We start from the raw sequence: 27,424 nt of genomic DNA on the forward strand, positions 1-27,424 counted from the left end.
CTATGTTAGTATTCTTTCGCAGTTGGCGTTCCGGGCTCCAAGCCAGAACTACCAAACGTAATGTCGGAGTGCATTTATTGCATGATTATAAAAAATCGATTTAAATAATATAAGCTAATATTAATAATTTAATAATAAAAAATACTATTCTAAATTTACAAACTATAAACATTACTATTTAAATTTTGGCCCCTAGGAAGGGTTCTCATCACGCAGGCAGCATTCCCGCGCAGTATTGTAATAGCAATACGCTGCGCAAGAAAGCTGCCCGCGCAAGGGTCACCTGTTGCCTCTCTCAGACGTTTGTTGAGCGCCTTGTGAAGCTCCTGCGCGCCCTTGCCCCAAGGACCAAGTGTCTCGACACCAAATGGTACGAACTCGTACTGGGTGCCGAGACAACTGTATTTATTGGTCTTGAAGCGCTCCCGGGCGTCCGCCGCCGCACCAGCCTGTTAACTGGTCGCAGGGAGGTAGGACGCCGCCAGCGTATCTGCGCAAGTGGCGTCCCAGACCAGCGCGCGACCCATGCGCCAGGGTATCAATGACATCCCGTCGGGGCGTTTGTCTGAAAATAACAGTAGAAGAAATGGAATCCCAGGCCCTTTAGCTTTGTAGTTTGGAGGCAGATTTGGACTCGGTCCGGTTAACCAGGCATTTGTGGCCAAATCTAAGCACGCAATCTCGTAGTTTGTAGTCGGAGGGACCTTAAGAATATTACCTACGAGACTAGATGTGCTGTGGATAGAGGACAAAAAAGCCGGCAGAGCTACACAGGAAATTTTTCGGATTCCTAAGCCTCCATTCCTAATTGGAAGGGAGGCTTGGGTCCATGCCTCTTCGCTAAAACTTATGTTGAGTATTGTTTCAATTTTATTTTTTAAAAGTTGATCAATAGGTTGGACCAAAGTGGGGTATTTCCAAAAAGGGCAACAACGGAGCAGCTAAGCTAATTTTGGTATGAATAAACAGAATTTTAGAACGAATAACGCAGAGTGACTACTAATTTTGGTGTGGTCCGAATAGTCAGTGAATTTTGAAACTTATGTTATGGAATCGTTTGCCCGATAGACCCGCAGCTCTCCTTGTTCCCAAAGATGATAATTAGCGGCAGGAATAAATAAAATACAGAAGATTGCAAAATTCGGTCGTTACTTTCCAATGACAAAAGAGAACACATTAATCGATAATAAGTTACAAAAAATTCACGTATAAAAATCGATTTTTACTTTAAAACAATCGATTTATTTTCGAAACGAAATTGATAAACCATCGATTATTTTTTCACATTCCTAGTGATAATATCGGCTTACTTTGCTTTTCTTTGTTGTCTGTGTCAATTCCAACAAAAACACTTCTTTTCTATTAAAAATGTGGTCCTATATTATTTTTCATAACTAATTAATGAACTGTTAATATTATTGGAACAACAGTTCCCGTGTGTGCAGTGATAAATGCTGTATCGAAACATAACCTAAATAATCAATTGAAAAATGGTAAGTAAAATTGTAAAATTTATTAAAGATTATTTCGTATTCTTATTGGTGACAGCAAGATCTGAAGCTAAATAGATTTTATATAGATAAAAAGAGACCTTTAATAAAACTATATATTAGGATCAGCTTATTAGAAGATTCCCAGTTGCATCTACAGCTTTGGCTTCAAAGCTTTGTCAGTCAACAACTGCTTTTTCTGTTCTATCTGTTATTGAATAAACAGAAAGAGAAGTACAGTAGTTTTTTTCTGCTCTGGCAACTTATAATTAGTATATAGTTAAAAATAATTAAAAAAACAATTCAATTCAAAGTAGTTGTAGTGTAAGAACCATTGAAAAAAAAAATTAAAATATTTCAGGAACCACCCAATGCAGGGTCTCCGAACCTGATTACCTCAGCACCTCTTTTGCCCCCACCCATGATGGGTGGTATGCCACCATCTTTACCCCAAGGAGTGGCAATGCCTCCAGTGCCTGGGCTACCACCGAATTTGGCCACACTGCCACCACCTATGGGCTTCCCTCCAATGTTGCCACCGTTTTCAATGCCACCTCCAGGATTTCCATCATTTAAACCACCGGTAATGTAACTATAATTTTAAATTTTCTTTAGTTAAGAGGTTGCGAACACTTAAACTTGAAGAAAGCAATATAACATTATAAATAAGGACAGAAAAATAGTAAGAGAAAATTGAAATTTTAACATGGTAATAATTATAAGGGGCTTATAATTTATAATTAGACATTTAAAAGTGCTAGCTGTTAATTTATTTATTTGTGAAGGGGTTAACTCTTGTAAATGAATGTTCTGGGTGGAAACATGATACAAGTAGCTAGGCCCTCCCCGGAATACCGGTTTGGATAGCAAGGTCATCGTAAGCTAGCTTAATGACAAACTACAGGTAGGAGTACCTGAATTTTTCTACGGTACAAGACATTCCTGAAAAAAAAAGAAAATTAAATTTGATGCCTCTAGCGCAAAACTGCTGAACTGACCTCTAATGGTTTCAGGACTTGAACGCGCCAGCTCCTGATGTTGCTCCGACTGCTAACCAAAGCAGCCCCTGGTCAGAACACAAAGCTCCTGATGGACGTATTTATTATTACAACTCCGTCACTAAACAGAGCCTTTGGGAGAAACCTGATGATTTGAAGACACCAGCCGAGGTATGCTAAACCCTGCCTAACAATGAAATGACCATTAAAGGAGTAATAAAATTATTTGCATTTTTTTACGCCTACAATCATAATTATTCAAAAATCCATATGGATCCTCAAACATTTGTATGATTTATATAATCACACCTCTGTCTCAGAGAGAGGCATCTTTCTTCTTGTAATAATCCCTGTATTCATTGTCATCTTTCTTTTAAAGAGCTCTTATTTTACTTTCACAATATTTTTTTTACTACAGTTAGTCTACACTAAATAAGGCCTTGCAGGTGCATTATCCTCTTGAACCTTTTTTGTTTGATCACACACTAAGCACCCGCTGCCTCCATTTCCCTCAGTCCCCTATTTCATCATACCTGTGGCTCTAAAATTAAATTAAAATGGTCTCAGTATAGCACATAATGTGTATTAAATTTCAGAAACTGTTATCTTCATGTGTGTGGAAGGAGTACACAACAGATGCAGGACGAGTGTACTATCACAATATTGAAACAAAGGAGTCTAGTTGGGTGATACCCAAAGAGCTGCAAGAAATCAAAGATAAAATAGCAGCAGAAGAAGCTGCACAGTAAGTTTCTTTTTTATGTTATTTAATGCCATGTGATTCTCTGCAATTTAGAATAGGACCACTTCACATGTTATCCATTGATGTCGTATAAGGCGACTAAGATCTCAATTTCATCATTAAGCCATTACAGCTGAATGTATGTGGCCTTTCAGTCTTGTCAAGACTGTTGGCTCTGTCTACACTGTAGGGGTGTAGACGTGAGTAATATGTATGTATGTTATTTAATGTATATAAAAAAATTGTGTTCCTTTGTTAAGAACAGAAAGAAACATGCAGAATATATTTGAATTTAGGATATCCTTTCTTGGGAATAAAGGTAGCCTATGTTACTTACTTAAAAGTCAGGTTCATTCAATACAGCTTCATTACAAACTAAAATTAAAATCTTTTCTATGGAAAAAAAATTCATCAATTTGAATGTTTCATGCAAATAATTGATACATTCACTTGTGTAGTACTTACAAAAAAATAATTTCAGGTCTATGATCGCCGACGTCCCTCCGCCGGGGGAAGTTCCCCTTCCGGGATCCCCCGCCGTGGGGTCCGGGGGAAGTTCAGCACTGGATGAGGCGATGGCTAAAACCCTGGCGGCCATTGACCCCACTCTAGCCAATTCTATTCCTATACCTGAAGAAAGTAAGTTTAATCATTAGTCCACATCTAACCACACAATTAGTTTGATTGTTTGTGAACTCTTTATTGCACATAAAATAAATATAACAAATTACAAAAAAGAAATCCCATTGGGAAGATTTAGAAGAATATTCCCAATGGGATTTCCTCCAGTCAACCAAATAAGTATAATAATAGTACTAATTAGTATTATTAATTTTAACCAACTAAAAGAATAGGAGGTTATTTTTCATGTTAAATGTGAATTTTGACATAGTTCTGCAGTTAATTAATTATCTATTATTATTAAAACTTGCATAATTATTACTCTTAAATTTTACATTAAAATGTAAAAATAATTGATTATTCCGAATCTTTTTCTTTAATTTCTTGTGTAAAAGAAGACATTGCTTTTATGGTAAACCCTCTTATTCACAAACATTGACAAAGCTTAAGTCTTAGCTTCCCTCTCTTTCTATCTTTGAGTTTAACTGCAGAGTAAGAGAAAGAAGTAAGACAAAATTTCCCACCAATATTTGTAAATGGACCTCAGATGCCTTTGCACATATAATGTTATATATCTGTAGGTTTTATGTCTGTGTTAGGTGAAATGCGACATGTTTTTGTTTTCAGTAAAACCAGAAGAAATTACGGCCCCTCCCCAAATAGCGGGAGGTGACGACGCAGAGAAGGCGCCCGAAACGCAGTATAAAGACAAGAAAGAAGCCATTGAAGCTTTCAAGGAACTACTGAAAGACAGGGTAAGACGCACAGTTATCTGGTAAAAAAGTAATATTATAAGTATGAAATGTGTTTGTTTGTGCGGCTTTCACTTTAAAATCAACCAAACTGTAAAAAAATTTGCATAGATATATATTATATTATGTAGTATTTAGAAGGACAAGGGGCACCTTTAACGGAGGCCGAACTGCGGGCGAAAGCTAGCGGCCAAAATTCACTTTGCATAAAATTAATTGTTGTTCTAGCACTGTTTATACTGTTAATGTAAAATAGATATTGAAATTTAGAAATATACTTTTTATCCAGAATGTACCATCGAATGCGACTTGGGAGCAATGTGTCAAGATAATATCTAAAGATCCCCGCTATGCCACTTTCAAGAAACTCAATGAAAAGAAGCAGGCCTTCAATGCTTATAAAACACAGAAATTGAAAGACGAGAGAGAAGAACAAAGGTAAGAGTTGATTGAGTTTTCAATGTAAATTTTTTATTTCTATATTTTAACTACATATATATTTTTGAATTTTTAAATTGTGCATTTTCAAATCTATTACAGGCTGAAAACAAAAAAGAACCGTGAAAATTTAGAAGAATTTTTGTTGAGTTGCGACCGTGTGACGTCCATTACAAAATACTACAAATGCGAAGAAATGTTTAGCAATCTCGAGGTATGAGCATAAGCAATCTATATTTTTTTGTCTTACACTAAAATATGACATTTTATATCACTACTTCCTCTATGTGTTTTATGAATTGTTCACCCGCTCACTGTACATTACGTATTTGCGAGAAAAAGATTTAATTTAAAAAAACCGTTTTTGTTTATTATAACTAGCAGATTGTAAACATCAATCAAAGGAAATGCTAATTAACTGAGGTTTATTCTTGGTGGTGATGGGCTTGCAACTTGTCACTATTTGAATCTTAATGTCCATCACCAATCCGTACAGCTGCATGTGGCCTTTCAGTCGTTTCAAGACTGTTGGCTCTGTCAACAACAAGGGACGTAGACTTATACAAATTATAAATAAGTTGAAGTCCTTTTTGTTCTGATTTGAATTTGTAATACCTTGATCTTTCTAAGATGTCCGAATGATTTAGATATGGCGATGCGTCCCTGAATCGGATCGTAGGGATATATTCGAGGACTGCATCTTCACGATCACCAAGCGGGAGAAAGAGGAGGCTAAGGCGTTGAAAAAACGGAACATGAAAATGTTAGCGCAGGTAAGATTTGGAACATGTATTAATCTGACTTTTATAACTGCCTATTATAAACAAAAAGTATCTGTGTGTATTAAAATACCACTAGTATTATAATACACACAGATACTTTTTTTTTCAAACATTACACATTTTGACGAATCATACTCTGTCATTGTGGCAAAAGATTTGATGCTCACTAAAATTAACATACCACAGAGATAGAATCTATAGACGTAAGACTACATTTAGCTGGATAGCATCAACATGCCATTTTTTTTTAAATCAAAATTATTAGTGCAAAATAAACTATGTTTGTGTATATATATTTCATATGGATGTTTTAGGTACTAGAGAATATGAGTGAAATTACATACAGCAGTACATGGAGCGAGGCGCAGGTTTTACTATTAGAGAATTCTGCGTTCAAAAACGACGTAAGCCTGTTGGGTATGGACAAAGAGGACGCGTTAATCGGTACGTGTTTAATTATAAGCTAGCTATTTAAAACGAACGGAGGTTCTCAATTCATACATACATACATACATAAAATCACGCCTCTTTCCCGGAGGGGTAGGCAGAGACTACCTCTTTCCACTTGTTCTCAATTCGTTGTTAGTTTTTAGAACGTCATAGAAAATAGTTTTAACTAGTCTATTATTTATGATTTAATTTTTAGCATTTCACGTAGTTTTGTGCGTGAAGTGGATAAATATAAACTTTTGTTTCAGTGTTCGAACAACACATCAAGAATTTGGAAACAGAATATTTGCAGGAGCGAGAACAGATTAAAAAGAAGAATAAGCGTTTGCAACGAAAGAATAGGGACAACTTTTTGGTAAGGATAATGTTATACTGTTGCTAGAATTAATGAAGATTCAAATGAAGCAAAAGATGTATGCAGGAATTGTGGCAAATCAATAGATGTAGCCTCTGTCGGGTAAGAGACGGGGTGTATGTATGTGAAATTATAAGACATTCGAGTTATTATAATTAATTATTTATGTATATTACGCGTTATTGTAATTTAATGCTTGTTAAATTACATAGTAAAATTTTGTTGTTTGTATTTGTTAAATTTTTATGTAATTTTTGCAGGCTCTACTCGATAGTCTTCACGAAGAAGGCAAACTGACATCAATGTCCTTGTGGGTGGAATTATATCCTGTGATTTCGGCCGACACGAGGTTTTCTGCTATGCTCGGTATGACTGAGTTTGCGTTTATTCGAAAAAATAGTAATAAGTTTCTTAACCTGATATTTACTGAAATACTAAAAATATATGATTGAACTATTCCTCTATCATGATAGCTTTTTTCCGATGTCTGTCATGACTTTTAGGTTCTAAAAAGGCGTGGTGGAAATGTGTAAATAGTTGAACAATCGGCTTATTCGATATGAGCCCGATTTGGGAATTTCGTATTTTTAATTTAAACTCGGGATTTAGGACAGTGGTTGGTGTTGGTTCTAATTTCTTGAAAACAATTGCCAAATTGATAGACAGAAAATGATGAAAAATTTCTATAAAAACATTAAGATTTTGCTACTAACATTAATAATTCGTTTTGTACAGGTCAAAGCGGATCCACGCCTCTGGACTTGTTCAAGTTTTACGTTGAGAATCTGAAGGCTCGCTTCCACGACGAGAAGAAGGTCATCAAGGAGATATTGAGGGAGAAGGAGTTTGAAGTACGACCTGACACCACCTTCGAGGAGTTCGCCACCGTGGTCTGCGAGGACAGCAAGTCTGCCTCGCTGGACGCCGGCAACGTCAAGCTGACTTATAATTCTCTGCTGGAGAAGGTATATTTTTTGTCGTATATGTTAGTGGATAATACTGGTTACAGTTCTTCAAGCCGCCCTCAGGCTCATGACAAAGATTTTCGACTGCCATTTAGCGAATAACGGAGCACAGAGGAGGTCGACGGAATTCCAAGTGGGGACTGCTTCTGGGGTCGCTCAAACGCTCACTCAGATTGGGACTTAGAGCTACAGTAAAATGATTTATTTTTACTGTAGCTCTAAGTCCCAATTTCGAATGCTTTTAACATTTTGGCTAAAGGCAATCAATCTGTTTTATCGATAGGCGGAAACAAAGAATAAGGAGAAACTGAAAGAAGAATCGAAGGCTCAGAAGAAAGTGGAGAGCGCTTTCAAATGGGCGCTGAGTGACGCCAACATCGACCACCAGTTGTCGTGGAGCGAGGTGAAGGAGAAGCTGGATCTCACCGCGCCGGAGTTCGAGGCGGTGCCCAATGAGGAAGACCGCATCAGAATATACAAGGTAGGTACTATTTCTTAATTCAGAATAAATAAGATACTTCTACAAGTAGGTACTACTTTTTTAAATACAACTTGATTAGAAAGACAACAGGGCAGATATATGTATGACTATGAATTAGGAGCGACAAAGATAGAACATAAAAATTAATGAATTTGATAGTTGACTTTTTATCGCTTTGTAAGTGGCTGTATACTATGTACCTATGTACCTACCTATATATATTGTTCGATGTTTACTTTATATGGTGTAAAGATCATAGACAAACTGATGTTTTCAGGACTTCCAACACGAGCAAGAGGAGAGTTGCATGCACTACCACCATCCGAAGCCACGGAAGTCGAAGCGCTCCAAGAAGAAGAAGCGGTCACACTCCGCCTCATTGGTAAGTTTTTATTATTTTATCTTCAAATAAGTAATTTTTATATCTGAGAATTAATGTAAGTTACGAAGTAAATTTTGGCCGAATTCAAACTGCATTTACTTAAATGGTACATATTTAACGAATTTTACTTATGAAGTTGTTCTTCTCCTTAGAATGCAATAAATACCAGAAGGTATTTACATAAAAATTCCTAAATTCTTATTTTGTAATTTTTCTTCAAAATTTTATGTACTTTCTTAGTCACAATGAATAAATTTGTCACAATTCCAGTCGCGATCTCGCTCGCCGTCGCCGGTGTCCCGGTCGGCGACGCCGCAGTCGTGGTCGTCGGAGGACCGCAAGCACAAGAAGGCCAAGAAGAAACATCGCAAACACGAGCCAGCGCCGGTAATATATACGTTTTTTTTTATTGATAAAGTACATTGAAAAAGAATTTTTATTTTTTTCTAACTAAGACACTATTTGCCTGTTGTTATAATCATTTTCCACTACACTTCATATTTAATTTCTAGTTCTTTTTGCTATATAAAATTTTGAATCTAGTACTAAGCGATTCTAACCATATTTTTGTATCGGCTGCATGTAGAAGTGACATTGCTATTAATTCTTGCTTCTCTCCAATTGTTAACTTCCAGTCCTTCTATCGATTTTTGTACTCAGTGCGTTAAGGATTTTATCTTCGGAGTATACATCGAATCAAGTTATGTTTTCTCATAAATAAATAAATTTGGCAGAAATCTCCGACGCCAGAAGAAGGTGGTATAACAGACGACTCGCCCGAGCCGGTGCGCCACAAGAGTAAGAAATCTAAGAGGAGTGCGCCTAGCAGCCCCGACAATGACACTGGCGACTCACACAAACCCAAGAAGAAGAAGGACAAGAAGGAAAAGAAAGAAAAAGAAAGGTCAGTATAATAATAAATCTTAAGTTCTATAATAATCAATGTTAAGTTTTGTTATTAAGCGAGTCATTGCGGCCCAAGAGGAATTTCTTTGGACCATTTTAGAGAGAAATAAAGAATTATTTGTTCATCTACATTAACAGGTCTACAGCGTGGTCGGACGCCGAGCTGGAGTCCCGGCGCGCCGCCCTGCTGGCGCAGCTCCACGAGCACGAGGCCGACTGACGCTGCGTCACCCACGTGCGCATCTTCAACGACTACCCGCGGCTGCACTCACCGGCTAAATCTCCTCCGTCCCCTCCTCTGGATACCGCTTCGGTGAACTCCTCGCCGGTGTCGGAGGCCAAAAGTGATTCTAATAGCCAGAATAAATCGGATTAAGTGCATCAGTTCTTTCAAGTCCCGGTGAGTCGCTCTACGAGACTGAATGGTGTGACGTCACGTGCGCATGTTTAACAAGTACCCGCGTGGAGGGGTTTATTGCCAGGGATGTTTACTCGCTTGACTCTCCGCCCGTATCGGAGGGTTTAAATTATTCCATAAGCCAGAAATCGGATTAAGTGTATCAACTATTGTCAGTCCCGGCGTGTCTATCTTCAAGAATGAATGATGAATGATCTCCTGCGCATCTTCAACGGCTACCCACGTCTACTGGTTAAATGTCCACTAAAAACCACTTCCGTAAACTCATCGCCGGTATCGGAGGGCAAAAGTGATTAATTAAGTACATTTTAAAAACTCTCATCTGTGTACATGAGGCGCTTCGATACTTGTCTTTATATAGTGACATAACTATTACCAAAAGTGATTTCGCCTTACGTTAAGCACTATACTAAATTTTTGTATATGTAAGAAGATTCTAATAAAATGGTGAGAATTCCTTTGTCTTGGTTAATATATTTCGAGTCTTTCATGTCAGCTTTATAACACTGTGTATATATGAAGTATATTCGCATATATAGGCAATATCTGAAGTGTAATTTAAGATGTGTAGCATAGTATACTGTTGTACTTTTAATAACTACTAAACACTAAAGATAAATAATACTTGGATTATCTGTCTCAAAACAGTAGTTTGATTTTGTAGTTGGAGAGTGACGTGAGAAATATTATCTTGTGTAAATGAGAAAGACTTTGAATCACATCGTCCTAAGTTTGTTTATTGTCATCTTTCTATGATGACTCTGCCTCTATGTTAATTTTGTATTTAGTGATTTTAAGTGATATGTTCGTATATAAGTGCTAGATATTATATCTCTTCATAGCAACTGTTTTGGTTAGTATAGAATATGCAACTTGTTTCATAAGAAGCAAGGGTATGACCCTTGAGATAATTAATAGAACTATGAATGTTTAGATAATTTGGATAAATTCGCTTACTTAATACATATTAGTAGCAATTGACTGTAGTTTCTTATTGCATTAATTTTAAGAATCTTAATTATTACACAATATATAGCTGTAAGTAATAAAAGGACTACCATCAATGTTTTGGATTTTTTTTTACTTCATAATATTACAAATGCGAAAGTTCGTTACCTCTTCACAGCCAACTCACTGAAAAAATCTCCATTAGAGTATGGAATAGGACATGGTGTATTATACACGCGGGCGAAGTCGCGGTGAATGATAGTATAAACAGAGTCAAAATTAAGTGATATTTATAGAATAAGATATATTAAATTTATTTCTTTTTATACTCTTAGTGCAATATACAATAAGTATTTTAAAAATATATTTTGCGTAATATTTTCGTTATATATACAACAAGATAATCAGTACTAATATCTATCTAAAGAATATTCTGGCACTAGTCAAGCTAAAGTACAGAAGTTTGAATTCTTCCTCGACAGTTTTGATTTTCTTCTCCGTCAGGGCTAGGGCTTGTTGTAGCTGTACAGATCCTTTGCTCTTCTGTACTTCGACTGCTTTCCGTTCATCTCTTATGTGTTTCCAGACAGAATCGAACCAGTGAAGAGATTCAAAATCGGAGCCCTGAAATTTAATATTTGTTTAAAATTTGCTAGTCTACATAAATCGTGATTGTGGAATTCAAGCTTTTAAAAACGAACTAGATTTTTGCCTCTATATATTATGTTTAGGTATGCCAAACAGCAAAATCGGTTCTGTGTGCGTGTCTGGGGGCCACCGCCACGCAGCCCATAAGGTTCTTTTTTAGAGGAAATATGCCGGGGACCTCGTCCTAGAGGAGCATAGACTACTAAAAAAAAATATGCATTGTTTACCTGATCAAGTAGCTTCAGTATGTAAGCGACACCCATCGCAAACCCATCATCAGTGAACGCAGCGCCCACTTTGTTCTTCTTCGTCATTTTGTCTTTCGATAAGATCATGTGTTCAACAAAATTCAACGTAAGCGGCGGAACGATGACGAAAAAGTTTTTGAGGTGAACATTTTTAGGATTCCTGAACACTGGAGCAAACACGTCCACCAGCAATTTAAAATATTCCGTACCTTGAATGAAATTTGTTATCAACAGGTTAATGTTATGATCTAGGTTTTCTGCTGCATCGATAGTTTTTGGCCCGAAATTACTTTCTGTGCTAATCTCCTTAAAAGATTCGTTTATATCTAAAGTGGGCAAAAATACAGTGGCATCAGAACAGCAGTGTCTGCCTCCAGATCGGATCATTCTCACGTAACCCATTGCGTTTCCAATTTGGCTTATCAAATCTCTGAATAAATCCAAATAACTCTGACCATCATCAGCTAAGCCCAAAACTTTTATGCCCTTGTTAAATTTTTCTGCATTTTTGTACGCGTACATGTTATTGTTAGCTAGAGCGTTTTCTTTAAAGTTTCTTAAATCTTTCACTAGCCTCGATTTTATATGTTCATCGTACATGAACTGAGAAAAAGTGAAAAATTTCTTTTTCAAAAACTGGTATGTGAAATTAACTGTCGTGTTCATAATTCCGGTGCCATGAGTTCGTATGGAGTTAGCAACGTGTTGGATATTTATAGAGTTCAGGTGCTTGTTGTTGCTGCTCTTTTCAATAAATATTTGATTATTCAGATTATAAAGATATTTAGAGACAAAAATATGAATATTCCTCATTATTTCTAAAACATCTAACCCTTGTTCCAGTGTCTGTGTAGGAAGATTGTCATGTACCGTTTTTAGATTAAATTTGAATTTAGCCATTTGTCGCATTTCCCCGTATGTTTTCCAGTCTGATAAGACGACTGTTGTCAAGTTGTAGTACATTGTGGAGAGGTAGTGTTCTACTGATGGCACTACTGACATGTATACGGATAAAATGCGGAATGTGTCGGCAGCCAGCAGGACCTTCTTGGTCATATCACATGAAAACGGATCAGTGGCGTCTAACTGTAGGTGGGAATGAATGTGCAGTCTTAAATTTGTTTCGATGTTTTGACTAGTAGACTGAATAACTTTGTCGTCAATTAACTTTTGAATCATATTGACAAATTGTTTCGATTTTTGTGTTTTGTATTGCTTGTCTGTGTGATGCAAAAAGACAGCACAATCTTCTAAGACCATAAGAAAATATTTCAATTTGAGTGCATTTAACTGAGTATTGAAATTTTGTTCAAAATAAATTGGAATGATATGTTCATGCCACAACAACCATGAACAATTACAATAGCTCTCAAATGATTGGGTGAAATTAGATAGAGTTTGTATTTTTTCTAGAATAGTTGCAAGTCTGGCATAGCCGTCTTCCAGATACGTGGTATTGGGGACGAAGCTGAGTGCGATATAGGCGGCAACATTCCTCTCCATGGTGGCAGCACCCTTTAGAGCTTGTTCCGCAATCACAATGCAGGTGAGTTCATCTAGCCGTTTACTCGCAAACATTTTGTCCGTCATAACAGTTTTCTTCAAATCCTGAACACTTGCTATAGCTTGGAATACCAGATGCTGTATAGTCATATTAATTGAATTCATAATTTGCGTGTAGTTACGTGTAACTGCATTTTGTAATGATTTCAATATGTCTATGATTTCGAAAAGGGATAAAAGAATATTCTTTGATAAAGGCATGCCAAGTGATAGATGTAGGTTGATCATGGTCAGTACTGAGCAATTAATGCTTGATGCAAGATCTAAACCAGTTAACAGGGATTTGACATGTAAGCTCATTTCTGCTGCATTCAATCTGTTATGTTTTATGGAGAAAATTTCTTCCATATTTAAAATCCACTGGGTGCATGTTGATTGAAGACTGGCAATATCGCGAGCGAGAGTTGCCTTTTTGTTACTGATAAAAGTTTGTCGAGCTTTTAGCATGATTTGTGGTAGTTTGCCAAAACTGGCACAGAGTGAAGGTACATGCCTTTGCAGGAACTGCTCAGGAAACCATATAGATGTGCCAGTCAGATTGATGCTGTGAGCCTGAAAACAAATAATAGAAAATTCCTAAAATATTCTGAAATACTTATTCAAGTAACCTTTTTTATTCTTTCTGACTCAAACATTACATAGATGTAAGACTTAAATAAGTAAATAGTATTATATTGTTTTCTCACATACCTTCGTGTTCAATTCCACCAAACTCTTAAACATTTTTTTGTCACCAATTCCAAACAAGTGTGAGTTAAGCACAAATAGAGTGTTGACTTTGATACATTTGTACATATTGTCTGAAGTAGGTTTCTCAACCGTGAGTTTCTCCAAGTTGCAAATGGCTTGTTTGACATACTGGGTTAGTTCTGTTGCCAAAAATGAACAATTCTTGTCCACCAGCTTCCCTCTGAGTGTAAGCAGATTTTGTAGACATGTTTGTGCTATGTCATCATTCATAAGTTTATTTGTAATATTATCCACGGCCCCAATCATAGAAGCTAGTCTATCTTCATACATGTCCAGTTTGTCTGATGAATATGATTTCAATGCTTTCTGGTATTTCCTCCATTTCGCTGGCAGTGTTGAATTGGAAATAAGCAATTCAATAAGTATTATAACAGTGAAGATTTCACCAACATGTTTTATCAAATGGTCCATCTGGATCCCATCTGAAATAAAATTTTTACATTATCCACATTCCTTATTTAAATCTCACAATCTGTTATTAAATGCTGACAAAATTCAAATGATAATTAAATAAAAAAACATAGGTTTATTGGATATAAACTTTTAGGTATTATTTCATTATTATCACACAATTGGCCCATTTATTAATAACATGAAAATTTCTGTGGAATTAAATTATACATACTTAGATTAATGAAGCTTTCTGTGCAGAGCGCAAACATTTGATTACAGAGGTTGCGGAGTGTGTCTTCACATCGGGAGATAAAGGCACTTAACGAGCATATTTCTGCCATGTGGGAGCTAACAGAACTTTCATTATACTCATCATAAACAGCCAAAAATGGAAAGTATCTGAAACAAACGGTGGAATTAATTTTAAAGGAAAACAAAAATCTAATTGGTGGTGTTAGAAGGATAAAACAAAAGAAAGCCAGATGATTTCTTACAGGAGTAACAGGAATCAGTTAAAATAATAAGAATTACACTGTCTGATGATATGGATGAAGTGAAAGAAGTATGTTGGGATATGAAAAAGAAGTATAGTAGTATCGCCTCCGGAAAGAAAGTTAATTTTATGTATGTATGTGTAAACCTTGTAAAAGCCTCTTCTTTTAATTTAGTGATCTCTATACACAAGGAAGATAGCACACTTAATATTTTCGTCATCATCATATTATCAGATGAAACCAAATCTGTAATTGAGAGTGATTCCTTTGGGTTCATAATGGTTTTAACAGCTAAAAAGGTTTTATTCTCCTCCCACTTGGAGTCATCTGTAAGTGATAAAAGATCTTGATGTTGTTTTTTGAAGAATTGTCCATAACTTTTAAGGATTTGAGTCCCAATTTCTTTTTCTGTGTCGGTCTTCATATTTTATTATGTATTCGCGATTGTAATAACGTTGGGTAATTTTCTAAAGTTGCAACTTGCCGCAACTAAATCATAATATTGACAGTATTCCAATTCCAACTCAAACTTTGAAGAGATAGGTAATATTGAGCAAAATAAAATAGAAACTTAGATCTATTCCCGAGGAAATCCAATCATAATAAATACAAATTGGTTTGACAGTGACATATGTCTAACAGTGATGTATTTTTAAATAGGTTAAGTAATATATTTTTTTTCGGTCTTGATATAAAATGTGACGTCATGTCGCTGCGGTCTTCAATGCCTCTTCACATTATTTCGGGGGCATACATAATTTAAAGAACTTGTGTTTTCTGTGGTAATAAATGTATTACTTGACTGTGAGGCGATATAGCTCGACATGTAAGTTCTACGCACGCTCTACAATTTACTCTGAGCTCTGTACTCATTATCTTGTCTTCACAACAATTTTGTTCTACAAACTAAAGATTACCAGCATAGTTTTCTTAAATTGATTTAAAAAAATACCAACATATATATTTGGTTTCATAAGTCTTTATTTATAAAATTCTTTACAGGTGTAACAATAAATATAAAATATTTTTGTAATAATAATGGACGGTATTTATTTCAATCAGTCTAATATTTTGGGAAGAACACTATTTCACACCATACCAAAATGTACAACTTTGATCTTGAGTGGTTTTTGAGCTGGTGTATCTGAAAAAATAAATAGGTGAAGTTAAAAACAAAAACAGTCGATGCAATATTTATATACTTATAAGTAACATGCAAATTAAAGTACTGAATGCTTGCTGCTGAGAAACCGTGTAAAGACATCACAAAAAACAATATATTTAATTAATAATTTCAATATAATAATGCCACCACAGAAAGCCACAACAACACAAAACGAGCAACACAAAAAACAAATGAACGTGTAATGGAGCATGCGTGGTAAATGTGCAATGACAAACATGTACGTGCTGGCATGCGTGCGTGCGTCACACTTCGACGTAGTCGAGAGTACCGGCGGCGGGCGCGGGGGCCGGCGCGGGCGGTGCGGGGGGCGCGGCGGGCGCGGGCAGCGGCGCGAACGCCGACAGGTACGCGTGCGGCGCGCACAGCGGCAGGCTGTCTGCCAGCTCGCGCTCCGTCTCCGGACATACTCTCGGCTCCTGGTATTTAAAGTGAGATCACGGCACGGTTTGTGTAATCAGACAATGATGTCGTGTAGCGTTAAGTAAAGAGTATGTTTAGTATTATACTAAATGTCTAAAATTGATCGTCGTATTATTTAGTCGATTCGTTGTATGGCATGCGAATATAAAATATTGAGTTCATGTTACATTTCCAAACTAAAAGGAGTTAATTAATAGAGAAAGATAAATCAAAGTAAGAATAACCAAGCTGTGAGGGAGTCCTTAATTGAGGTTAGACGAAAATCTTTTGTCTTTCCTTCCGTATTATGATCATAAGTACATTTCGAATCCTTCTTTACGCCTTTTCGAGACAACAACGCCAGGAGGTTCATGAGCATAGTTATTATTGTACAGATTATTACTGAAAATTAAAAGATAAAAAAATACGGGTTGATTTGAAAAAGTATCTTACCGATACGACAGCTACGGTGACAGTATTTGAAAATTTAACTTTATTTTTCTCCACAGATTTATGGCCATTCCTCTCCATTCCATTATCCGATCTACCAAGTGCATTCAAACTTGAGTTTGAACTATCAGTTATTTGGTACCTGTATCTATTAGGAAATTCTTCTCTCAACTCTGTTTTGAACATATTCATAAAATGCCCAGAATTTAATCTATCTTCATGTACTCTAGGAATATCGACTGTTGTATTTGATGGTACTTCATTTATCACCATGAGTTTAGAGCTGCCTGGCTTATTAATATTCATGCTTTTCATGTTATTTGTTAACACAGTTTTGTACATATCATATCCGTTTGTCTCTTTCACATTGGTGTTCCAGATAGTGTTGTCTCTTTCTAGGTACTGGTGTAAATTGGGTCGGATGCTGTTGGTTGAGGTTGGTTCAGTTGGCGTGATGAGTACTGGCATGACGGTAGGGTAGGATGGGAGCGAGACCCTTGGTAGTGGCGGAGGTTCGGTTTTGGTCGTGTCTTCGTTGGTGTCCGCTTCGGATGTGGAGTACGAACGCGAGCTACATTGCGAACAGGAGTCTGAACAATCGGAATCTGAAAACGAAATGAACATATTAAATTTTTGATTTTGACAGATATGAATCTGTTATTTTGAATTGAAACATGCAAAGATGAAAAAGTTTTTTCCGACGTATTGTCTGGTCAAACAAAGACTCGTTTGTATTTTACAAACCATGAAATATGTGCTTTTTTTTACTTTTTTATTAGAGATCGGCCAACTCCGATTATGAAGATTATTAAGATGTAGGAGTAGGTCTTCATTTCCACCAAGAAATGGGTCTTAGTGGGTTCCTATTTATAACCAATAATTTTGGCGGAAAATGGAGTAAGTCTATTTGGTTTCCAGTAGAATCTTGAGCCGCGTGGTTCCCGGCACCAATAGAATAAAAGAAAAGGACCACTCCATCTCGTTCCCATAAACGTCGTAAAAAGCGACTAAGGGATAATCTTATAACCTTGGGATTCATCTTAAAGGCGACAGGCTAGCAACTTGTCACTATTTAAATCAATTCAATCATCAAGCCGACCAGCTGAACGTGGCCTATTGGTCTGTTGGCACTGTTGCCTCCGTCTACCTCGCAAGGGATATACGTGATTATGTGTATGTATGTGCCGTGTGGTTCTCGGCACCAATACAAAAAAGAATAGGACCACTCCATTTCTTTCCCATGGATGTCGTAAAAGGCGACTAAGGGATAGGCTTACATACTTGTGATTCTTTTTTTAGGCGATGGGCTAGCAACCGGTCACTATTTTAATCTCAATTCCATCATTAAGCCGAGCAGCTGAACGTGGCCATTCAGTCTTCGACACTGTTGCCTCCGTCTACCTCGCAAGGGATATACGTGATTATATGTATCTGTAATAATCATAATCATTTATTCCTCGAATATGGTTACAATGTTGGTCTTAGTATTTAGGTACAGCTTCTGTGAACACATATTCTACCTCTTAAGGCGTCGGAATAACATATATTTTAAATGAGTAGCATATAAAGCTCTGTCTAATTATGATCATGTAGTGTCACCTTGCGCGTGTAGCGCGGCGTAGCGCGCGGCGAGCGCGGCGGCCTCGCGGCGCAGCTCCGGCCGGGCGTGGCGCGCCGCCCACCAGCGCACGTCGCAGCACACGTCCCACGCTTGTAGGTCCACGGCTAGGCTCAGCACTTTCTCCGCTCCGCCGCGCCTGTGGAATATAACTTTATATATAAGGAATATAGTTTATATATATGTATATATAATTATCGTTAAGCCAAATAGCTGAACGTGGCCATTCAGTCTTTTCAAGACTGTTGGCTCTGTCTACCCCGCAAGGGATATAGACGTGACCATATGTATGTATGTATAAGGAATATAAATTTAGAAATCTAGATTGTGCGTTGTCTGGGTGGACGTAATACAGAATTAAAGGGACTCTTTGAGAGATTTTGTAGAAGGCCAAGAAGGGCACGTTGTTAGGGAAAGGTGCGAGAGCAGCGTACTCTTCTCATGATTTGTCGAGGAAAACCAGAAGTTTGGTAGAACCATTTCATAGATTCATACTCTTTTTCAACAATAACTAGATAGTCCATCCACCCTTGCGGAATAGACAGAGCCATCAGTTTCGAAAAACCTTAAAAGGCCACGTTCAGTTGTATGTACGCTTCTTCAAGTTATATCCAATTTGTCCAACGGCCCACTCTTTAGCGTACACGCGTGTTGTAAGCCACACGACCATTATTGCATGAATGTTGCTGTAGCGGCCGTTCAGCCTCCATGGTCAGACAGATACTTTGACTTGACATTTTAGATGAACAAAACTGACTGACGTCAATCAAAATTTGACTAGACGACAATAACACACGACGCCTTGAACAGCCAAATAAGTGGTTTTATTCAGACACCTTCCAGACCCTCGGGCCGTTCAGTCGCGGTCAAGTACCTGAGTAGGTGGTGCGCGAACTTCCTGGCGAGGTCGTGCACGGGCGCGGCGAACCGCGCGGCGGCGGCGGGCGGCGCGCCGCGCGGCGCCAGGAACGCGCCCAGCGCCGCCTGCGCAGCGCCTTCCTCCGCCAGCCACGCTGCCGCACATATAGAGAATATCAAGTAGTCTAATCGGGGCTTAATACCGGTGGTTTGACTACAACTGCAGAGGACTAAACTTTCACCGTAGTAATTTTGAAACCATCTCAGACCATTTTATCGAAGGCGTTTAGAATCACGAATTGTTGGACGAGGAGTGTCGTTACTGCGGTATGCCGCTCAATTAATATCTCGATAAAAAATTACTAAGTACATGCTACTACAATAAAATCAAAATTAATAAAAAGAAATATATATATTGGGAATTCACATGTAACGGAAGTGTGAATTGTGTTTCTGAAAATGTTTGCTGGTCTGAAAAGGCTTCCCATTACAAGCACTAATTATAATACATGTAATTTCACCTGGTCCGCTCCGCAACGCCTGGCAGACCAGTTTGTTGACGGCCCACAAGCATTCCGTGCCTTCTTCGTCCCAGTCCATGGCGCGCAGCAGCGACACCGCGTTAGAGCTGCGACCGGCTTGTAGCCACGCCTGAATAATAGCAATATAAAAAGTTTTCTTTTTATATATTTACTTAAACTTTTCCTTATTTGAAGTCGGTAATGGTTTTGTGGCAACATCTCTGCGCCACAAGTCACAACAGCCAATGTACATTTGTTGCCATCCTTGAAGAATCCCAAGTATAGCAATAAATGTACGTATAATAGGTGGACTTAATGCCATATGTTATTCTCTGTATGGATTAGGGTAACCTAAAACAAAATTTACGTAATTTGATCGCATACTCTCATGAAAATACAAATTTACTAATTTATGTTCCACAATTTAATTACTTAATGTTTCATAGCAAAAAGGTTTAGTATTGCAATATGTCGCCGAAGCGGTGTTCAGGCATTTTTTTTTACATGGGGTGATATTAAAAAGTTTTATACCGTCAACAATCGGCCATGTGTTATTCGCAACAGGGCCAGTGGTCCACAGTTGAACGTTGCCAGGATACAGGACCCGCCGATGGTTTTCCGAGTGGCCAGTATTTGTAGGCGGCCATCGCTGAAAAAAAAAAACTCTAAACTCAAAATTCGAATGAGAAGCCTGAAATCATTCAAAACTTAGATATTTATCTACATACATAGTATACTGAAATGCCCCCGTAGTATAGCACGTGTGACGCGCTTTTATAGCACAAAAAACTATCGCTTTCCCAGTTCCCATCAAAGCAAAAAGCAAATTGCAAAAGATTTTTTCTATTTCGCTTTGATGATTTGCCATGCTACGGAGGCGGTAGAGGAGGTGGAGAACGCAACCAGGACTAATCCTTTCTTGGCTCTTGTTAAGATCTTGAAGTTGGCAAGTCAGGTTTCAACACGAAGCGACTCCCGTCTGATCTCCGCATCCTTTACGAGCAAATCTCCTCCTTATAGGATCCTAATATCGCATTCGCTAAATATAGCTCACCGTATGTACGCGGTGAGGTCCCGCCACTTGGCGTGGTGCTGCAGCGCCGACAGCGCGCGGTCGAAGCACTGCAGCCGGCCGCTCTCCTCCGCCGCTACTATTAATTCTCCGCACCATCGCACGTCTGTGGCTATCTGTATGAACATTAACCAGGAATTATAATCCCTTTCCACGATAAGGATTTTTTTTATAATGATCGCCAAATACTAAAACTAGTATGTGAGTGTATTCGTAAAATATAATTGGATTGAAAGGGTTTTTGGTTTCGTTTAGAAAAGGTGGATAAGAAAATCAAATTTTTTGTAAGACGCAAGATAATTTGACTTTCACAGAGGTAACTAGTAACGAGAAATTAAGTGCTACATGTTTTTTCTGCAGAGGGTCATTCTCATCATGAGTATCTTTGGATTTCTCACTGGGAAGTTCAAGCATCTAATTGTAATCAAGATTACTAAAAATAAATGATGATTTTTTTTTCTTTATACTACTATAATCAAATTACAAAAAAATCTTACAAAACTAGCTCTAGTGGAGTGCGTGATCCCCGCAATGCTGTGTACTACATGCAACGTGCCGTCTATACACGCGACCAGCAACTTTTGGTCGCACGGTGATCGCCTTACTGTGCGCGCGGGCGACGGTAGTGTGGCGCGAGTGTCGCCATCTCGCAGCGCCGACAACTTTGTCACTCTATCGGTTGCGCCCGCGCAGTCGAAGCGGCTCCATTCTAAACTAACGCCAGCCTGTTGATCGAAGGGCGATTTTAATTGTTTAGCAGTTTCTTCATTCCGTATATAATATACATAGTAAAAACTACGACACAGCATTAAAATGCAGTGCGTAATAGTACATAATAGAATGACGAAAGGCCTAAAAAAAATTGATAATTTGCATTTTTTTAATATTGCGCGTCAAAAGGCATTTTCCAAGAACTCAATCGAAATTCTCGATCATTTAATTTTTGAAATTACATTCAATGATAATTTTTATTCAAGTATAGTAATTAAATAAAGTATAATAATTCAAGTAGTTTTATTTACAAAATTCAAATTTCATTTGTTTTTAATGTAATAAATATTTACATATATTATACAAAGAATTTACCTTATGACAATTTATTTGTTCAACAATATGCACCACATGGTCGTGTTTGTGTGACAGTTCAGCTAATAATGTTTCATTCTCTGTTTGATGGAATGCTCTTAGAAACATTTGTTGCCTGAAAAAATATGTATTATTTATTATTAGTAGAAAACAGTCACTCTCACTCACATCTTCGCACCACAAAGATTAGTCAAAGGTGTGTTGCAAATTTAAATATGTTTATAGCAAAAATAGTTATGTAGCAGGTGTATGCAAATATTATATGTGTTTATATAAATGTTTCAATTTACTCAAATGTCGATCTTCCCAAAATTTTCTCAGTGATTAATAAATTAATAATTTAATACCTATCAATGTCATACAGGTGTAGATTGGCATGGTCCTCTAGGACGGGGCTCCAGGGGGCTGGCTCGGCGGTGGCAGTGCTCCATATCAACACCTGCAGCCTGTTGCCACTTTGTGACCATGACAAGCGACGTTCAGTGCGTCGTGGACCTCCCCCAAGCTCTATAGTCTGAGAAAAATTATGAATCTTTTGCATTGTGTTTAAACTTCTATGAATCTGAAAGAAAGAGAAGTCTTTGTACTGCATATGTGTTACTGGCCAGTAATAAAAAGATGTTTATTTTTTATCAAGAGTCAAAGATACATTTGCGAAAATATTCAAATTTTAACATTATTATTCCTAAGTATATAAATGTATAGTATATACTAACATATACTTTTTATAATTCTTATGTTAATACTTATTTACCTCTAAGATTCTTCTTTTAGGCTATGGACTAGCAATCTGTCCTTATTTGAATCTCAATTCTACCATAAGCAAATCAGCTGAATTTTGCTGGCCTACCTATATTTTGAAGACTATTGGATCTGTCTACCCCACAAGGGATATACACGTGAATATATGTATGTATGTATTTTATATTACTACACAGTTCATTGTAAGATAATTATTATTTCTTTTGTTGTAAAAGTCAGTGTAATAATACAGTCTTAGTATCCAGTATAGTTTTAATTTTAACCACCTTCAAAACAAAGGTGGTTCTCAGTTGTCCCTGTTTTTATGTATGTATTGTTGTTAGTGTTTTTAAACATATGGATGACTCTGTTAGCAGGGTTAATATAAATTCTTTTTAACCTTTTCAGCGCCAAAGTCTGATATATCAGACGTTTAAGTTTCGTGCCCTCGCCGCCAAAGTCTGATATATCAGTCAAATAAATCTTACCAATTTAGCTGTATTTTTTCTTATCTTTATAGTACCTGACGACATATGCATAACATTTTTAGACAGTTCATACTTTAGTTAATCAAAAATAACAATTTCACGATTTATTATAATGTTATTTGAATAATAAATTATCGAAAACAAAACCATGTTTATCAGAGATTCTGACTTTTTTTTTTATTTGAACCCTCAGCGCCAATGTCTTATATATCAGACATTAGTGATGTTACATTACAATGTTACTACTTAAACCAGAAATCTGGAACTCTCAAAAGAAACGTCTAAGAAATTAAAAATATTACAGGTTTTTGTTTTGGCCATAAAACTTTTTAGTGTGTCGTAATTTTACCAAGTTTTAGCACAGAAAATGCATTTATTTTCAAATGATGTTTTGCATCGAACTCAGTAAATTGCATGGTATGTCACAACACTATAGCGACACGATCATGCATCTGTCTCGTACGCCAACGACTGATATATAAGACGCGGAAGTGACGTCAGAGGCGTTAGATGTTTCTAGAACTATTTATTTCGTGCTGTACAATGAGGGTAGGAGGTATCGATAAATTATGGAAGTACCCTGTCATGTTATTTTCTGGGTTATCATCTCTGCGTTGCTGTGTAGATTTATTATAATTGCAAATTAATATTTATTGAAATATGACCACTGCAAAGGAGTTGATTAGGATTTACCTTTAGCCATGGCAATTGTAAGTAAAACAAAATTGAGACGACGAAACGAAAAATTACACTTTCAGATGATTCAAGTTAGTCATGTAGGGTAGGTAAAATTTTTACAACATTCAATCGGTTTTTGTCTTTAAAATAAAAATAACCTGATTGAAGGATTTTTAAATAATAATAATACGATCATCAATATTAGTAAAATAATAATTGTCTCCATCATTTAATTAATTAAATCAATAAGTTAAAAGTATATCTTTCGTAAGGTATCGAAGTTTATGACCGGAAGTTGACACATCACTAACACTCGTTAAAAATTCATATTAAGCGTACGCCACTGTCTGATTTATCAGACACGTAGTGATGCAATTAATTATCATGATTACTTGTGCGTTTTTTCGCTGTATTAATACGCCACTGAGATTTCAATACATTTTAAAATGTTTCAAGGAGTAACAATAATAAAATAAAACCCATGAACTTAAAATATAACTGTTTTATAATGATTTATTTAATACAAATTAATAATATCGATACTCAATATTGTCAACACTAGTAAATCAACCACGTTTATTGCCGTGGCGTGTGGTGAACGTTTTTGACGAAAACTCTTGGCGTGGAAAGGGTTAAACTTACTTGTATATGCGGATCTCTGTCAGATATTCGACATGGAGAAAAATTAGCAGCTTTGCTGAAGGTAATTAATGTTGCAACTCTATCTGCGTGAGCAAACATAATGTGTGAACTGCTCAAAACAACTGAAAAGAACAAATAACATACATATTTAATACAGACTAATATTTTTGATAATTTTATTTGCATAACAGAGGTACGTAAAATTCTTTAATTATATGAAATTCAAAGCACCAAGTTAGTTTATTTAATAATACATAAACTGAGAGTTATTAAGTTTTGGAGTGTAATAATATCATATTGATAAATTCTGTTGAGTGGCTGACCATTTTTTTAATATAATTACACAGTAAGTAATTCACCCTTAGTTATAATTATTGCAATATCAACTTTGGCTTTGAATAAAACAACTTAGATTGCAATTGGATTTAGTCATATAACAGTATACTGAAAAACAAAATGTGATATTTCCTTTCAGGCTTACACTCAAAAAACGTTAGAGAATTTAATCACCTCCCGTTATAGTTGTTGATGCCAGTTTCCCAACACAGTATCTATCAAAAAGTATTTGGGTTACATCTAATGTGCTTGGTTTGACAGTGAGGTAGGCTATGGCTCCTGATGAAAAAACTATGGTGATGAGAGAGTCGTTCGTCCATTCTGAGGTAATTATGCTTTTATCGCGTAGTTTGGACTCTAGTTTCCGAATCTGTCGGGGCCTTGGAGCCCGCCAGTTACCACCTCTTGATTCACAGTAACTACGCTTAGCGGAGTCTTGCACAGTTTCATCAAGCCGCTTTTTGGTCTCATATCTGTAATAAATAACGATAAATTAAAGTTAAAAAGTTTTTGAGAGAATTGTTCCACTTAACTCTGAAGTTACACTTACTTGAAACTTTTGAAGTCAACATTCGACAATTGAAGTGACTCTTCGCTAGTTATAAATTTCACATCAAAGTTAAACATATTGTATTACATTACGTTATGAGTTTCTTATCAAATAAATGCATGCAATATTACTTATGACTACAATTATAAATTAGGCATTTTTCATTCACCAAAAGTAAACTTGCAAGAAAGCAAACAAAAAAATATTTATTTAAACGAAGTGACATTGAAGTGACATGACACGACATGACAGCGAGTGTTGCCGTTGCCAGAAACTTAACATGCCACATGTTGTTCTAACTTTACCAAATCAGATAAAAATGACAAACTGTAGATAGGATTGTAAGTGGGTTGTAATCGTTGAGAGTCGCATGCAAATACATTCAAATGGGCTTCAAATTCAAACTACCTGCAATATAAGTTAGTATCACGTTAGTATCGGTTGCTTTGCAAAACGTTGTAGATTCCTAATTGAATTTTCACCTACTTCAAAATAGGAGGTCGTCAATTTTGTTTTAAACCGACTTCAAGAAAGAAAAAGTAAGTATAGTTGAAAGTTTATACTCAACCTAATGTCAATCTACGTGCTTTTATATACAGTGCAGCCAATTTCGTGTTTTCTATCATTTTGGAGAAAGAAACACATGAGCAACTTTCGAAATTTCGTTTAAAACCAGTCTAAGATTAAAGATATTAAAAAACTGTTTAGGTACCTAGATATTTTTTAAAGAGTTAGCCAGTGTCACTATATTATTTAACACGGATTTTACGTTTGAAAAAAATAGGACATTGCGGTCCATAGAAAAAATGACCATGAAAGAATTTTTGTCGCAGAGGTAAAAAAATTGATCCCGCAACTTGCATTTTCGCATACCTAAGCATACGTACAGACTTTTAGCTATAATTACGCGATTTTTTGCAAGAAGGTTGGTTTACGAGCTGCGCGCCGGAGCTTCGCTCCAGTGTGCGTATATTACCTATAGTTAAACAAATTCCATCCAAGAGAGATCTTGGTCATTGGTGGACTACACTCCTCTCAAGACAAGTGAGAATGCAATTGGGACTAACACCAGGAATATAATGATAATATAAACTTAAAAAGTATTTAAGAAACGTTTTAATTATTTCAGGTTTTCGCTAAGACGTAGATGTAGCTTAAGGAAAATGACGATAAATGATGAACTAAATTATCTAATGGAGGCAAAATGGAAGCATTTTAACTGACAGGAATCTCGATAAAATGAAATAATAGCCGCCATCTGGCACAGAATTCGTACTTATTAAAATGTGCGGCGGAGAGTTGTACTACCCCACATTCAGATAAGCCCAGGAACATACTGGATGAATATCAAATACATTAATTATTAAATTCGTGAAATGATTGATAGGGACACAAGATGTAGTCTATCCTACTATTCCCATTGAGTTGTCTCATGGAATAACTTTATTTGTGAGTTAACCACTCACTCCTTAGGTATACCTCATAGTTATTATTGGTGAAATTGGCAATCTTATCTTATATTTTGGTATAATAGGTATTAACTAGGACTAACTAGAACTGGGGTATAAATAGGACAGAGGCATGATTGCATGTATTTATGCATGTTATTTGATCCATTACGTAACCATGGTTATGATAGAAACTCTTAACGTTATACTTCTTATCCATAGAAAGTAACAATGTATACAACCCTTTGTATGTAGGGTTTTTCAGTTTGATGGGTTTCATTATCATTAAATAAAATGATCTTTGCATGGCATTTACCTTGACAATCATAATTTTCTTTTATGACGAAAAATTCAAAAGTTTATTTTTCAGATATGTATGTTCAACGTACTTTACCATTGTTTATTCGGAAACTTATTTCGTTTCTTGTTCTAATTAGAATCAAAATCGGTTTACTCATTCGTCTGCTAGGTGACTACTCGCAGAAGTCGTTGGGAGTAAAACAGGCAATTCAAACTTTTATTATCTA

At 36.6% G+C, this 27,424-nt stretch overlaps 3 protein-coding genes across 6 annotated transcripts; 1 reads left to right on the forward strand and 2 right to left on the reverse strand.

The window, feature by feature from the left end:
- Positions 1-1,276: 1,276 nt before the first annotated feature.
- On the forward strand, positions 1,277-10,846 carry LOC106132399 (pre-mRNA-processing factor 40 homolog A). Its single transcript, XM_013331799.2, has 18 exons — positions 1,277-1,493; positions 1,852-2,073; positions 2,504-2,659; positions 3,085-3,233; positions 3,712-3,869; positions 4,479-4,606; positions 4,893-5,041; positions 5,144-5,255; positions 5,689-5,814; positions 6,138-6,267; positions 6,522-6,628; positions 6,889-6,994; positions 7,364-7,593; positions 7,877-8,074; positions 8,352-8,456; positions 8,727-8,843; positions 9,191-9,360; positions 9,501-10,846. Exons 1-18 carry the CDS (start codon positions 1,491-1,493, stop codon positions 9,580-9,582), a joined length of 2,448 nt encoding a protein of 815 aa, XP_013187253.1. The 5' UTR covers positions 1,277-1,490; the 3' UTR covers positions 9,583-10,846.
- Positions 10,847-11,079: 233 nt separating this feature from the next.
- LOC106132398 (WASH complex subunit 4) lies at positions 11,080-15,435 on the reverse strand. Its single transcript, XM_013331798.2, has 5 exons — positions 14,971-15,435; positions 14,563-14,729; positions 13,878-14,359; positions 11,604-13,739; positions 11,080-11,352 (listed from the first exon to the last, which is right to left on the reverse strand). Exons 1-5 carry the CDS (start codon positions 15,246-15,248, stop codon positions 11,146-11,148), a joined length of 3,270 nt encoding a protein of 1,089 aa, XP_013187252.1. The 5' UTR covers positions 15,249-15,435; the 3' UTR covers positions 11,080-11,145.
- Positions 15,436-15,800: 365 nt separating this feature from the next.
- LOC106132447 (WD repeat-containing and planar cell polarity effector protein fritz) lies at positions 15,801-25,662 on the reverse strand. 4 transcript variants are annotated; one of them, XM_060947838.1, is made up of 14 exons: positions 25,450-25,662; positions 25,074-25,372; positions 24,564-24,685; positions 22,362-22,528; positions 22,015-22,129; positions 21,426-21,653; positions 20,911-21,044; positions 20,388-20,505; positions 19,857-19,986; positions 19,352-19,490; positions 18,459-18,616; positions 16,863-17,464; positions 16,279-16,426; positions 15,801-15,968 (listed from the first exon to the last, which is right to left on the reverse strand). In XM_060947838.1, exons 1-14 carry the CDS (start codon positions 25,524-25,526, stop codon positions 15,913-15,915), a joined length of 2,493 nt encoding a protein of 830 aa, XP_060803821.1. In that variant the 5' UTR covers positions 25,527-25,662; the 3' UTR covers positions 15,801-15,912. The 4 variants fall into 4 exon arrangements, with proteins under 4 accessions (XP_060803821.1, XP_013187325.1, XP_013187324.1 ...); XM_013331871.2 differs by having other exon boundaries at positions 15,827-15,968; positions 16,232-16,426; XM_013331870.2 differs by having other exon boundaries at positions 15,829-15,968; positions 16,226-16,426.
- Between the last annotated feature and the right edge of the window lie 1,762 nt (positions 25,663-27,424).

The sequence above is a fragment of the Amyelois transitella genome, chromosome 14 (genome assembly GCF_032362555.1).
Source record: "Amyelois transitella isolate CPQ chromosome 14, ilAmyTran1.1, whole genome shotgun sequence".
In the NCBI taxonomy this organism is placed as follows: Eukaryota; Metazoa; Arthropoda; class Insecta; order Lepidoptera; family Pyralidae; genus Amyelois; species Amyelois transitella.

What these genes read in the sequence shown, in the direction of transcription:
- LOC106132399 (XM_013331799.2), top strand. An exon ending in AGAATAGGGACAACTTTTTG is followed by an intron (nt 6,629 to 6,888) that starts GTAAGGATAATG and finishes TAATTTTTGCAG; the next exon opens with GCTCTACTCGATAGTCTTCA. An exon ending in GCAAACACGAGCCAGCGCCG is followed by an intron (nt 8,844 to 9,190) that starts GTAATATATACG and finishes TAAATTTGGCAG; the next exon opens with AAATCTCCGACGCCAGAAGA.
- LOC106132447 (XM_060947838.1), bottom strand. Translation starts at nt 25,526, where the DNA reads ATGTTTAACTTTGATGTGAAATTTATAACTAGCGAAGAGTCACTTCAA. An exon ending in ACTCCACTAGAGCTAGTTTT is followed by an intron (nt 21,045 to 21,425) that starts GTAAGATTTTTT and finishes ATGTTCATACAG; the next exon opens with ATAGCCACAGACGTGCGATG. An exon ending in GGCCCCCGCGCCCGCCGCCG is followed by an intron (nt 15,969 to 16,278) that starts GTACTCTCGACT and finishes TTATTTTTTCAG; the next exon opens with ATACACCAGCTCAAAAACCA.
- LOC106132398 (XM_013331798.2), bottom strand. Translation starts at nt 15,248, where the DNA reads ATGAAGACCGACACAGAAAAAGAAATTGGGACTCAAATCCTTAAAAGT. An exon ending in AGAAAGCTTCATTAATCTAA is followed by an intron (nt 14,360 to 14,562) that starts GTATGTATAATT and finishes ATTTTATTTCAG; the next exon opens with ATGGGATCCAGATGGACCAT. An exon ending in TGGTGGAATTGAACACGAAG is followed by an intron (nt 13,740 to 13,877) that starts GTATGTGAGAAA and finishes ATTTGTTTTCAG; the next exon opens with GCTCACAGCATCAATCTGAC.